Raw genomic sequence first — 13,107 nt, 5'->3', positions numbered from 1 at the left:
AGACTCCACCTGGCTATAGTCCGCCATCTCAAAGTCGCACGCCTAGTCAGGGTCGAAGTCGGAGTCCAAGTCGGGGTCCAAGACAGCACAGGAGAATTCCAATTCGTAAAAGTCTCCGCAGTCCAATCGAAAGTGATGAGGTGGAATTAAATCCGAAACAAGGTAAAAGAAGATTGAAAGAACCAACTCCAAGACGCAGAACCAAGATCGTGAGTCGTAGCAAGGGAACCGTCCATGCAATTATTCCAGAAATTACTAGCCATTCTAGTAAAACTTATTTCAAGTCAACTCGATCTCAAAAAAGTAAATCTAGTCAAATAAATATTCAAAAGCGCTTCAAAGATAACACCCAAGATTCCGAAACTAAAAAACCTTTCAAATCTCAGACTCCTAGGAGAAGAAGGCAGAGAAATTTGAATTCCGGTAGCAGTTATGCGAGTTTTGATTCTAGCGAAGAAGAGGAAAACCAAAAAAAAACACCACAGTTGTTAAAAGCTCGACGTAAAAAAAGCACCACTATAAGGGCCAATACTGGTAAAATATCCAGGGGTAGAGAAAATAAATCAGAAAGCAGTAATAAGAGTTTGCCCACCGAAATCAGAAAAAAACCTATCAAAGAAACACATTCCGCAAAAAAAATTAGACATAAAAATAGAAGCGCCGCAAGGACCAGTATTGAAACACTAACCAGTCTTATCATGCGTGATAGCATGAGAAGTGCCACAAAGAACAGACCAAGGGAAAACGGCTCAATAGTTTCTCGCAAAGATGAAAAAAGAAAATCAGAAGAATCAACAGCCCCACTTGAAGAGGAGATCGAACGGTCTTCCTCCATAGCAGCATCCAATATGGTGAAGCTGTTTGATGTGAAACAAAAAATTGGAACAAAATTCACTCGCAGCATGCTTTCCTTTCTCAGTGATGTTCCATTGTCCCTTAACGGGGAGGAGGAGGATGAGGATTTAGTGGACCACCCTAATATCCTAAAGCCTAAAGATTCTGAAGCGTCTAACAGTGACAGTCTTTTTTTTGATATCGTTGAGGAGGGCGCTACCCCTATACCTTCTGACGAACTACAGCTTCCCCCCGATGTAGACCCAAATATGCTGATTGATATCGATTCCTTAATAATAGCAAAACAAGCTGGGGTAGTACCCAGAGTCTTTGCTCATAAGACCAACCGAATAATGAAGGATCTGCAGTCTGGAGCCCTCGACAAACACTTGGAGAGGCTAGCAGGTGCAAGATCCGAGGACTTTAAAAAAGTCTACCAACTACTGATACAGGATAAAATGCCAAACGAGGCAAATGATTTAACCCTATTGAACAAGTACCTGAACGAATATTTAGAAATGTTGGATAAACTACACAACAAAAGATTGCAAGACTGCACGACGACTTATGAGAAAGTTTTGGCGGATGCAGACTTCGAGGGAACACGGCGCCAAATGAGTGACCGCATGAAATTTATCCAGCATTCGTTGCCCTATTGGAATGATTCTATGTACATGAGAAGTTCTGAAACCAATGAGCTGGAAGTACCTGACTCAGTGTATGACGTCGAGGCCTTGCGGACGCACTGGCTGCAATTTTTCAAGTCACAGGCTAAGAGTTCATTTCAATTAGAGCTCGAGCGGAGGCGTAAACTGCTTAGAAGGGAGCGAATGGAAAAACGGCGAATTCAGCGTGAACTAAGAAGAGCTAGATCGCGTTCTCGAAGCCAATCCCAAAAACGGCTAAAGCTATGTCTTCATTATTGCTGTCCCCGATTGACCAGCCGTCAACGAAAGGTTGAGGAGCTGATTCGCGCTGGACCAGAGCAGAAAGTTCCATCCAAGTGCTCCATTTGTGGGCTCAGTTATTGCGGTTCGTATAGTGATATAAACCTTTCGGACAATATACTGCCCCTACCTAATATTTTTCCTGATCCGTGCAATACTCGGCGGTGTACCTGATTTAAAATATTTCTTGTAAAATAAAAATGTAAAATATTTCTTGTAAAATAAAAAAAGTTCCAGTACTTGGACAACAATTTTTGATATTTTTATTTGAATTGTGCTTAACTTTTCTCCTGAAACTTTTCGCTAATATGATATTCACGTTGAATGGTTTGCAACTTATTTCCAAAACTGGGAACTATTTAATATCCGTTATTTAAAGTCTGTTGTATCATTTTTCGGACCTGTGCAAAATTGGTTAAGCGCAGATTAATCTGAAAATCCTTGTTACACTCTTTTCGTTCGGACATACCGGCACATCCTTGCTTGAATTCGTGCACTGTGGTACGGCTTTAATGCAATAATGCTGTGCTACCACATAGTTGCTGCTTCACAGTCCCCAGAATCTCTGGATATGCAGGAAAAAATCGTGACCCAACATAAAAAAAAACAGCAACAAAGGTGGGGTGGAAGGGTGCCGGCCACGACTTCAATCATTGGACCAGAAGACGGGGCGGAGAGCCGGAAAAAAAGATTGGTAGGAGGTGGCAAGGACGTTTTGCACTAAATTGAAATACTTTTTACGACTTCCGGTGTTTTGCTGAGCTGCAAACATTTCTTTGTATTGCTCTCCACGGTGTGTGTTCCTATGCCTGCACATATATGTATGAGAATAAAGCATTTTGCGAGTTTGCTACATGACAAATAACTGCTTATGTAGTTCGTCTCCACCTCTCAGACGCACACACACAGTTCTCATACACACATACAAAGATTCGACCCGCCGCTCGCAACAATGTGTCTTCGTTTCCGTCATGGCTGCCATTTCCGGCTAGCGAATTTCAGTAGAGCTTCCCCACCGAACGTTTATTAAAAAAAATCCCCGAACATATAGAAAAATTCTACTCCATCACTTTAACCAGAAAAGGATAATAAATGGGAATTATGGATATATAAAATTAAATTATTTTAATGTTTCATAAAAAATTTAATAAAAACAATGTTTTATATTCCTTTAAAAGCTCTTTTCGAAGTACTATGAGCTAATTCTATAAATACATATGACTGATATTGTTTTCCTATGAGGTAATTGAATATTTGTTACAAAACAATCACTGAAATAAAATACATTATTGACCAATTTTCCCCCAGTGCAAAAATAACACCATATATATATGAAACTATCCGTCTTTAGCCGCTCTTCTGTGTGTATTTCAGTGAGCTCCTGACTGTTTGGCAGTGTGTGTGAGCGGGTAAATTGATTGAAATGACCAGCGGCGGATGTGCCGGGGCTCAGAACTCAAAGCTCAGTGCTGGGAGTGCTGGCGCCCAACGGAAGGGCATCAACTGCTACTTGTTCATTTTGCTTTCGCCTTGGAGCTTCTAGGTTGTATCTTGTATCTTGTAGCTCTTTGGCTCATTCCGAGCTTGGCTTTTATTTTCATTTGTCAGACAGTTTATTGCCTGCTTGGCTATGTTGATTTTCTGTCCGCTTTGTCGGCATTTCTTTTAGGCCCAAAAACATATACATATATTTTCCTGAATTTTCCCCCTTTTCCGTTTCCCGTAGCTGTAACTGTATTTTGTTTTGTACTTTTTCTATTTTTTTTGTTGTTCTTGGCCTAAACTTAGCTGTCCAATTTTCATGATTGCCATTGATGTGGGTGGGGGGCTGATAATGTTGTTGCTATTCTTTTTCTTTGTTGTTTTCCTGTTTCCGGCGTCCGGATAAATACCATCATTACCATCGACTGGACACCAACTGGGACTTGGATTAGACCAAAAGTCAGCAGAGTTTCGATTGCTTAATTGGTTTGGAATTTATGAGCTTTGATTGTTTGCCGTTTGACTTTGCTGCAGAAGATTTGTCCGCAAATTAATTACGCTGGCCGCTGTTTGTTTGTTTTCGTGTTTCAGTTTCGGCTCGCTGTCAATTTATGTTAACTGCCGCCCCCCTGCCCACCGAAAAAAAAGCAGAGCTCAATTAGGAATTTCGTTCGCGGTGCCACGCCCACCACATTGTCCCTGCTAGGACTGTGTTTTATGGATCAACAAGAAAATAAACAGAAATAATGCCAAAACTTTATCGTGGCAGTGGCTACTGCCCCGCTGCAGACTCAAACGGAAAACTCAATTGAAAAGTTTGCTGTTCATTTCCGGAGGCGGGTGCGGACGTTAGGGGGCGGGCCGCCGGAAACGGGAGGTGTCGGCCGACAGGGAAATGCATTTGAATCTAATATGGCGTTCACTTTTCCGTTTCCCGAGTTCTGCTCTTTGGGACAGTTTCCATTACTCCGAACGCCTGCCCCTTTCGTGCCCTTTTTTGCGCATCCGACCATCCTTTCGGCACTAGTAACCGCCCAACATCCTTGTTTGTATCTAGTTGTGCATAAATTAACTTTGTCGCTTTTTATTCGCTTTTAATTCACTTTTTGCGAGGACATCGTCGACGTCATTTAGCTCGTTTTTGCCGCTTTTGTTAATTCAAAAAGTTTTAATAATTTTACTTTTCAACAACTCGTGCTCGAGCTGCAAAAAAGTGAGCAACAAGTGCTCCAGCTGCTATGAAGATTTCCTGCCTCCTGCGGCTCCTTTTTGCATATTCCAGTGGGGCCTTTGCCCACTCGACTCCAGTCTCTGAGTATCTCTTTGATGGCTTCTGGAGGCAGGGATGGCCCATTAAAGTTGCCCAGGCGCGGAATAGAAACTTTCCGTCTGCCAGAAAGTCAAGGGTCTGATAACATACACATTCAGGAAGGAGATTTGAAGTTGGACACTGCAGAAAATTCATTAAACAAATGCAAATTGTAACATTAAGCACTCATTTGCAATGGTTGTTGCCATTGAAACCTTAAGGTGTTATCTTGAAGTTCCATGACACCCGCATATCCAACTTGATCCATCAGTAAATGAAAACACTTGACAAATGCGTTAGCTCTGACGGCCTGATCCATAAATGCCAGCCACTGACCACCCGAAGGACACTGCCTCCACTCCACCCACGCTGCCACTCAAGTTAATTCAATGCGAAGTCTCACACATGCCCATAAAAACAACAAGCAAGCACTCTCTGCCCAAGGAGCGGAACAGGAGCGGGTACGGAAACAGGACCGTTGGTGGTCCTACGAACTAGAACTCAGACTAACAAGTGCCTCTGGATGTGGAGCATCTGCTGGACGGAAGTGGCTGGCACTTGTATAAGTGTCGCGTGTTGCATTTGTTGTTGCGGCTCATGTAGTCGCAGTCGTTTTTGTTTCTCCTGTCACTTTTTATTGTCCTCATAATTTGTTGGAGTTACGACAGCAACTGCGCGCCACTGACAGACTTAGGACTCTAGGATGAGGGCTCAACAAAGAGAATAAAATACTGTCGACATAATTTCTAGAATATCGAATTAAATTTTAAATAGTTTAAGCTTTATCCTGGTGGAGTTAAATGAATTAAAATAAATTTAAAGTGCTTTGAAAATAAATTCAAGCCTTTTTGGTCGGTGCATGTCCTTTTTTGTTGGCACTTTCGGTTCACAAAACTGCCAGCCAACATTGTGACCTAATTGCCACTCGGCTGAGCCAACAAACAGACATTGATTGGTTGATCCACTCGCTAAGCCAGCAAAAGCCCAATTGTGCCCTTGCGCAACTCAATCAGCAATTAGTCAGCTCGAAAATCCCGAGTTCATAATTCAAAATTGGCGCACGCAAATACACAAATGCATCCGCACTAATTGAAATTTATGACGTTGCGGTTGAGTGGAGTGGTGAGCAGATGGGCTGACTTTTTCCCACCGCCAACTACGCACCCGATCACATTAGAGTCCTCCAGAGAATTCCGCAATTTACAATTGCAGCACAGCGGGCCCAACAATGCACCCGACGATGATGATGATGATTAAGTGGCCAGTGTGGTAAACAAAGCACATCGTGGGGCCATAGATTAGCGTCCAAGAGCACGACTTCCGCCAGTAAACGAGCAGCCAGAATTGTCTGGACATCATACTTCATGCCAACCCAATCATGGGCATTGTATGTTTACTAACACATACTACTACTAAGGGCTGTGACCTGGCTTAAATTCCATTATCATTTATCGATTTATGTACATTTTTGATTCATAATATGTGTTGAATTGTTTACACAGTGATGAGTAAAAATTGTACATTAAATTTACACACAAGTGCGTTATAATTTTTAATAATTTAAACTAAAATAAAGTAAACAACTTGGGTTAAAAATAATTAAAAGATTCTCTGGACTTTGCTTAGTTCTGGGCATCACTGGTGAAAGCCACTTTCCCATTTCTCCTCCATTACCCCTTACATGGTACAGTTCTGCCATAATCCGTTTCACGCAGCTGATGGCCATTTCTTTATGCATTGATAAAGACACTCACACTCGCATTCGCTTATAAAGGACGCACATATACCCAACGTTGCGAATTTGTAGCATACTTCTCAGGCGCTTCTATTTTCGCGTGGCCTTTGCATATTAAGTTTATGTTTTATCGTTTATTGCGCACACTGACACACTCATAAACAAATATTGCCCACATAATTTAACAAACATTTTCATTTATACGCGCTTGTGAATGTGTTCGAGGCCTTTCTGTGCACGGTTGTGTAACATTTATGACCCCAAGGCTGGTCAAGAAACTCCACTCACAAAAATGTTTACAAATTTTATTGAAATTTATATCTTATAGTATATGAATCCTGGAAAATTTATTATTTTGCAAGGAGTTCATAATATATATTACACAAATTCGGGAATAATTCGTAGGCTATCCCCTTTTTTCTCTCTGCATCACCCACAATATGGAGCCACTTCCAGATGGCCAGTGAACTTGGGTCCCATGTGCCCACCAATGAGGCGTACTTAATGATTATTGCATTTGTTATTTTTATTTATTTATATTTATTTATCTCCCGCCTTGGCCGTGGGCACTCGCTTTTGTTTTGGCCATTATTTTTATGGCTTAGCAGGCCGACTTTCGTCTCTCCATTTGTATTTTGTTTTCGAGGAGCTTATTCGCGCATATTTTCCCCAGGCCAAACGGCTTAGCCCCGGAGCATCGACATTTATTACCGTCTACTAATGTCGTGTACCCATTTGTTTGGCGTTTAAGCCTGGCCCTAAGCAGACCTCACCATATATGGGGTTTGTTTTCGGTGCTGAACAATGAACTCCGCCAGGATGACCTCTTTTCCGTTTGGCGAGTAGCCGCTTATAAATGCCAAGAACAAATGAGCAAAAATTGCACATCCGCACGGACATCAAAAGGATAAGCCCGAAGTGCTGGAGACAGTTCGGTCTTGGAGTCCAGTCGCCAACTTGCTGGGCACTCCAAGTGTAGTTTCAGCAAAAAGCACCAGCCCCTGAAAGTATTTGGACTCATATTTCGGATTGCCCGCCCATGCCCATTTGGACTTGCTGTAAAAATACTTGATGACAGCACCAGGGATGTTTCGGTTATGGGTCCTCTGCTCTTCTCCCTGCCATGTGGAATATCATTTAAGAGAGTCTGCTGCTGGCTTCATACTTTTGTGCAACCAAAATTGGCTTAAACTGTTGCAAGTTCATAAAACAAACAAGCGAATTCGAAAAGTTACCACTGCCACCCGCAGCTGGAAAAGTTTGGCCTGAGGCCTGAACTTGAAATTTAAGTTAGTTAAATTAGCAACTTTGGCGGCGTCTGGCCAAAAATAGAATTTTTCTCACTAAAATCGAGTTTTTCAAGGAGTTTTCCGACTAAGTGGATCAGTAGCTAGTACGGTTCGCTGCTAGGACATAACTTGCCATTACAATGGGAGCCATAACTCGATAAAGGCGACTGACTTGCGAAATCGCACTCCATAGTCCTCGCACCAGTAATAAGCATCATGTGTGTGTAATTTTGGCTTAAGATGGCCAACAAAGTAGTCGCAAAAAGGGACTTGTGGGCGTGTGGTAAGCGGTTTAAATGTGAAACATTGTTGGCGCAGCGTTATTGGATTTGCCCATACTCCGAGAATGAGAAAACATTTCAGCGACGGCTTTGGTTCATATTTAAGCCGATTATCCCGCCAAAGCCCACTACAATTTAGAACTTACTCTATTTTTGGGGATAGGGGGCTGAAAATAAAGATCCATTTTATAAGAATTACACTGTCATGTAAGATGGCTAATTTGTACACGAGCTCATACGTTGCCGTTTTTATTCATTTACAAACATATTCCTGGCTTCATTCTCATTGCATAAAACTAGTCTTTAATGATAATGAATATATAACAAAACAATTTATAGATTTCACAAATTGAGTTTAAAAAGTGTGTTGTTGGTTATGCTTGATTTTACGTCTATGTTTCCAGTTGTTATTGCCAATGGTTTCAGACTAAACAACGGTCGGGGGAATTGGGCGGGGGCGAACTCTATTTTTGAATTAAAGCAGGTTGCTAAATACTTCACAAGCGGAACTGAATCCTCAAAGACTACTTTTAGAGTAAACTAGATTAAATATGCACACGCATATGTATGTGTAGCTACATTTCTTTATAAATATAGAGGCTGTGTCGTAGTTAATTCTATTCCTGATTCAGGTTCTTGATCACGTAATTAACAATGAGGGCAAATATCGCAAAACAGATTATGATCACCAGGTTCGAGTACACAGACTGCCAGTTCAGATACGAGTTTCGAGCGCTATTCTGCAACGCAGCCGCTCCCCCACCGTTGGCCGTGTCCGCCTGCCCGGCACCAGCACCATCGACGGCATCTGCCGCATTTTGTGGATTACCCCCGCCTGCCACTAAATTGGCGTCTACACCTAAAGGCACTCCATTGGCCTGCCCGTTGGCCTTCTTTGCCCCAGTTGAACTGGAGGCACTACCGCCCGCCGCTCCCGCGGACCCTTGCGTAGCCGGCAGTCTCAGCTTTATTTCCTCAACCATTTCTGGAAAGAGTTCACAGAAGTTGGAGTTTCGCAGGTTAAATGCTAACGATTTTTGAGCATACATTTGCTTTTCGTATGTCGACGACTCAATGGACCCCAGTGTGGGGGTGCTTTCAAGCTGTGAGGAAGAAAAACATGTTGAAACTGTAACGCGAATTATGTCCAATTTCATACCATAAAGCTTAAAAGTCCTGTAAGAATGGTTCCCACACACCAAGTAGGGTTCCACGTGTCCGGATGAAAGTCTGTAAGAGAATATACGGAACTTAGAAATTCCATAACGCCTTAAACTGCCCAAAATCATACCTGATATGCTTAAACACAGCCTCGTGTTGGTCTTGAATCGTCCGTTCGGTGTCAGCATGTAAATGGAGGGCGGCTTGAAGGGGAATTCGCGTGGAAAGAGTAGGGTGCCGTGATAGTAGCCTCCATAGTAGGGTGAGTCCTCCGGACCCTTGACGCAATAGTGCCACTCGAGAATGTTGTTGGGCAAGGGCTCCGCCGTAATGTAGGGCAGAGGATCCCGCTTGAGGCGCATATAGTCCTGCTTCATTCTCGACACGGCCGTGGGCTGCTTGCGACCCCCGGACGCCGACGACGAGGACATATTTTTGGCTAGAAAATTTTTGGAACAGTTCTATACCGCCAGAAATGAAACTGAAACGAGAAATTTCAAAAGTGTCACTTTTAGACGTATGGCATACTTGTGAGTTTTAATAATATTTTAAATACCCTTGCAGAAGATAATAGAATGTTTTGATTTAGGTCGTGTAACACAACTCCGATACGGGAAGTGGTTACATACATAGATGATTCTATGTATGCTTCGTGCGAATATTATATTACAAGCATCTGCAAGGGCATCAAAGCTTCGACTTTGACCAATTTGCTTTCGGGGTTTCAGTGCAATAGATAAGCGATAGCAACGTGGCCCTGTGCGTAATTTGCAAATCAATTAAGTTCCATGATCGCTATCTATCTAGAACGCCTTACCCTCCGCCACCGTCGCCTTTTCTTCCAGAATTTCGGAACTACGGAGAGTTTTTCGGTTTGTTTACCAATCCGCTTGGCATGCAATTCCCCGTTTGTTTGTTTTGTGTATACTATACGGCAGCAACCTCGACAATGAGATTCCTGATTGCGATGGTTGTTGTTATTTTTCCCTGTTAGACTGCGCTTTTGTTGTTAATTTTGTTAATTGCACGAATTGCAGCTGGCAATATTTAGGGCTGGAACAATAATGTGTATCGACTTATCGATATTTTCAAATAATACATTTCCTAAGGTTGGCAGCTCGATTTCATTGAACAACAACTTTAACCGGTTGGTGTTTTCCAAATTTCTCTATAAATCTTTAATTATGTATTTAAATAAATATTCAACTACATAAATCATAGAAGCAAACTTACTTTTTCAAAGTAAAAAAAAAAAACAATTTATTAAATACCAAATTTTTTCAGTACTTGAACAGGATTTCAGAAATTCTACGCAGTATTCTATAGTTTACATAAATAGTTAAATTTAAATATTTTGGGAATCAATTGATAGAATAATTTTCGTTGTAAGGTAGATGAGGTTAACAATCATAATTGTTTTGAAAAATAAGAGCTTCCCGCATTCGGAATACAAAAATTTAAGGTGTCCGGCATCTCTATCCATCCATGTCTGGCAACCAGACTTCTTAAACTATCTGGCAACCAGTAATAGAAATTGTAAATAAAAGAATAAATTGTAAATAATTGTAAACAAACATTTAGACTCCGGTGCTCCAGCATCACCATGTTTGAACAAAACCAGAAAACCATCTTCGTGCTTGACCACACTCGCTACTTCAGCATCGCCAGCGAGGATTACATCTCGATGGATTTCCTGAAAGGGAAGCCCTCTGTGGATACCGGAACAGGCGCCGGCGTTGGTGGAGCTAGCGGCTTGGGAACGCAGTTCAGCAAGAGTCTGTGGACCTGCGCCTGCGAATCATCCATCGAGTACTGCCGCGTGGTCTGGGATCTTTTTCCCGGCAAGAAGCACGTCCGCTTTATCGTCTCGGATACGGCGGCCCACATCGTGAACACCTGGAGCACCAGCACGCAAAACATGTCCCACGTAATGAACGCTATGGTGATGGTTGGCGTTCCTTCGCGCAGCATGCCCCAATCCTCTGACTACTCCGTCATCCATGGACTCAGAGCGGCAATTGAGGCGCTGGCGGAGCCCACGGACGAGCAGTTGGCGACGATTGCCAGTGGAGAACCAGTGCACATTCCGAACGAAGGCCGTGTCATCTGCATCACCTCGGCGCGGGACAATACGAGCATGAAGAGCCTGGAAGACATTTTCAACACAGTTCTGATACAGCAGAACGCTCTGGCTGGTCCGCCGGCCAAGAAGGGTCTAGCCATTGACCATTGTCACCTTGTCATCCTTAACATTGTTCCACTAGGAGTAGAGTCGTTGGTGACAAATCGTGGCCTTTTAAATATCTCTCCGCTGCTGGACGTTGAAATCCACACAGTCAGTGCGCCAGACATATCCCACAAGCTGACGCACCTCATCCTCGACCACTACAACCTGGCCAGCACCACGGTGACCAATATTCCCATGAAGGAGGAACAGAACGCCAACTCCAGCGCCAACTACGACGTAGAGATCCTACACAGCCGGAGCGCCCACTCAATCGCCTGCGGCCCTGACTTCAGCCTTCCCACGAGCATAAAGCCAGGCGCCACCTACGAAACAGTCACCCTTAAATGGTGTACACCTCGTGGCTGTGGCTCTGCCGATTTGCAGCCCTGTTTAGGGCAGTTTCTTGTAACACCTGTTGACGTGACTTCACGTCCCAGCTCTTGCTTGATTAACTTTTTGCTCAATGGCCGATCCGTGCTTCTGGAGATGCCGCGTAAGGCCGGTTCGAAGGCCACCAGCCACATGCTGTCGGCTCGTGGTGGGGAGATCTTCATACACTCGCTGTGCATCACACGGTCCTGCATGGATGAAGCGCCGGCGATAGGAGACGGGCCAGGCGGGCGCGTCACCGACTACCGAACCACAGAACTCGGTCAGCTGATGAAAATGTCGCGAATGGTGCCTCTGAAGGCTAAGGATCCCACTGCCCCTGGACTGCCGCGGCGGATGCCGCGTTACTTCCCCCTTACCAACGGCTCATCTATCTTGTTCCACCTTCAGCGGCATATCAGTTGGATGCCGCATTTCCTGCACCTGCTGGTCAAAGAGGATATGGACAAGCAGGAGGAAGTGCGGTGCCAACAGCACATCCACGAACTCTATAAGAGTGCCTCGCGAGGCGACATGCTGCCCTTCACTCACACCAATGGAGCTAGGTGGGATCATAATAATAAAAATCACGCCAGTCGAAAATTAACTTGTGCAATTTATTTGTTAGGTTGAAACTATCCAAAGCGAAGGATCAATACCGCTTGCTCTACCGAGAGCTAGAGCAACTAATCCACCTCAACGCCACCACCGTTCATCATAAGAATCTTCTCGAGAGCCTGCAGAGCTTGCGAGCCGCTTACGGAGAAGCCAAGTCGGAGCCCAACTCCAGTTTGCTGCGTTCTTACACGGAATCTCCACATTCCCCTGAGCGCCTGGAGCCCATTCCGAGTGGCGGCTCCTCGGGCAGCAATTCGAACAGCTTACTAAAGGCCAGCAAACGCCGCATGTCCAGCTGCGGCCAAAGGTGGGTGTCGATTTCCTATCATTTGTTTTAAATCTAAGGTGTTTCCTTCACCAGATCCCTGCTAGATATTATATCCTCGGCGGAACGAAGTCAGGCGAACAAGCGTTTGGACTTCTCAGGTCGGCTTTGTACTCCCCTGGGACAGGTGGCCAAGTTATATCCTGATTTCGGGAACAAAGAAAAGGACTCTCTGTTGGCGGGCACTACCGCTGCACCAAATGTCAAGGAGGAGTCTATCCGCAGTTAGCTCTTGCTTTCCAGAAAGCCATGAATGAAACTCTGATAGAAAACCTGCTCCAACACTTTCCTTGAACACGAATTAGTATAAATCGACAATTGCATTTGTCTATATTAACGTAATATTTTAAACAAAGTTTCCAAAAAGTATGTATCGGTTCTAAGCATGATGTGTATTTGATTCCTTATTGTTAAAATTTATAAAGCCAGTTAGTTTTTTTTCAATGTTTTTATAGGCTTTTTATTAAAATATATTTGTGTTCTGATTTCCATTATGAATAAATTTATGTCCGCGGATCTAACAAACTGTG

At 43.5% G+C, this 13,107-nt stretch overlaps 2 protein-coding genes across 2 annotated transcripts; one reads left to right on the top strand and one right to left on the bottom strand.

Moving 5' to 3' along the window:
• Positions 1-8,085: 8,085 nt before the first annotated feature.
• LOC6501378 (ubiquitin-conjugating enzyme E2 J2) lies at positions 8,086-10,111 on the bottom strand. The gene is made up of 4 exons (XM_001955079.4): positions 9,856-10,111; positions 9,169-9,519; positions 9,037-9,107; positions 8,086-8,980 (listed from the first exon to the last, which is right to left on the bottom strand). Exons 2-4 carry the CDS (start codon positions 9,467-9,469, stop codon positions 8,495-8,497), a joined length of 858 nt encoding a protein of 285 aa, XP_001955115.1. The 5' UTR covers positions 9,470-9,519; positions 9,856-10,111; the 3' UTR covers positions 8,086-8,494.
• A 409-nt stretch (positions 10,112-10,520) lies between these two features.
• LOC6499205 (protein asunder) lies at positions 10,521-13,022 on the top strand. The gene is made up of 3 exons (XM_001955078.4): positions 10,521-12,200; positions 12,263-12,559; positions 12,614-13,022. The coding sequence occupies exons 1-3, from the start codon at positions 10,642-10,644 to the stop codon at positions 12,804-12,806; spliced, it is 2,049 nt and encodes a 682-aa protein (XP_001955114.1). The 5' UTR covers positions 10,521-10,641; the 3' UTR covers positions 12,807-13,022.
• The last annotated feature ends 85 nt before the right edge of the window (positions 13,023-13,107 follow it).

This window comes from Drosophila ananassae, chromosome 2L, assembly GCF_017639315.1.
Source record: "Drosophila ananassae strain 14024-0371.13 chromosome 2L, ASM1763931v2, whole genome shotgun sequence".
Lineage (NCBI taxonomy): Eukaryota > Metazoa > Arthropoda > Insecta > Diptera > Drosophilidae > Drosophila > Drosophila ananassae.
Note: the sequence above shows the minus strand (reverse complement) of the source record. Positions and strands in the feature narration are given on the sequence as shown.

What these genes read in the sequence shown, in the direction of transcription:
- LOC6499205 (XM_001955078.4), top strand. Translation starts at nt 10,642, where the DNA reads ATGTTTGAACAAAACCAGAAAACCATCTTCGTGCTTGACCACACTCGC. An exon ending in ACTCACACCAATGGAGCTAG is followed by an intron (nt 12,201 to 12,262) that starts GTGGGATCATAA and finishes TTTATTTGTTAG; the next exon opens with GTTGAAACTATCCAAAGCGA. An exon ending in ATGTCCAGCTGCGGCCAAAG is followed by an intron (nt 12,560 to 12,613) that starts GTGGGTGTCGAT and finishes TTCCTTCACCAG; the next exon opens with ATCCCTGCTAGATATTATAT.
- LOC6501378 (XM_001955079.4), bottom strand. Translation starts at nt 9,469, where the DNA reads ATGTCCTCGTCGTCGGCGTCCGGGGGTCGCAAGCAGCCCACGGCCGTG. An exon ending in GCTGTGTTTAAGCATATCAG is followed by an intron (nt 9,108 to 9,168) that starts GTATGATTTTGG and finishes ATTCTCTTACAG; the next exon opens with ACTTTCATCCGGACACGTGG. An exon ending in CAGGACTTTTAAGCTTTATG is followed by an intron (nt 8,981 to 9,036) that starts GTATGAAATTGG and finishes TCTTCCTCACAG; the next exon opens with CTTGAAAGCACCCCCACACT.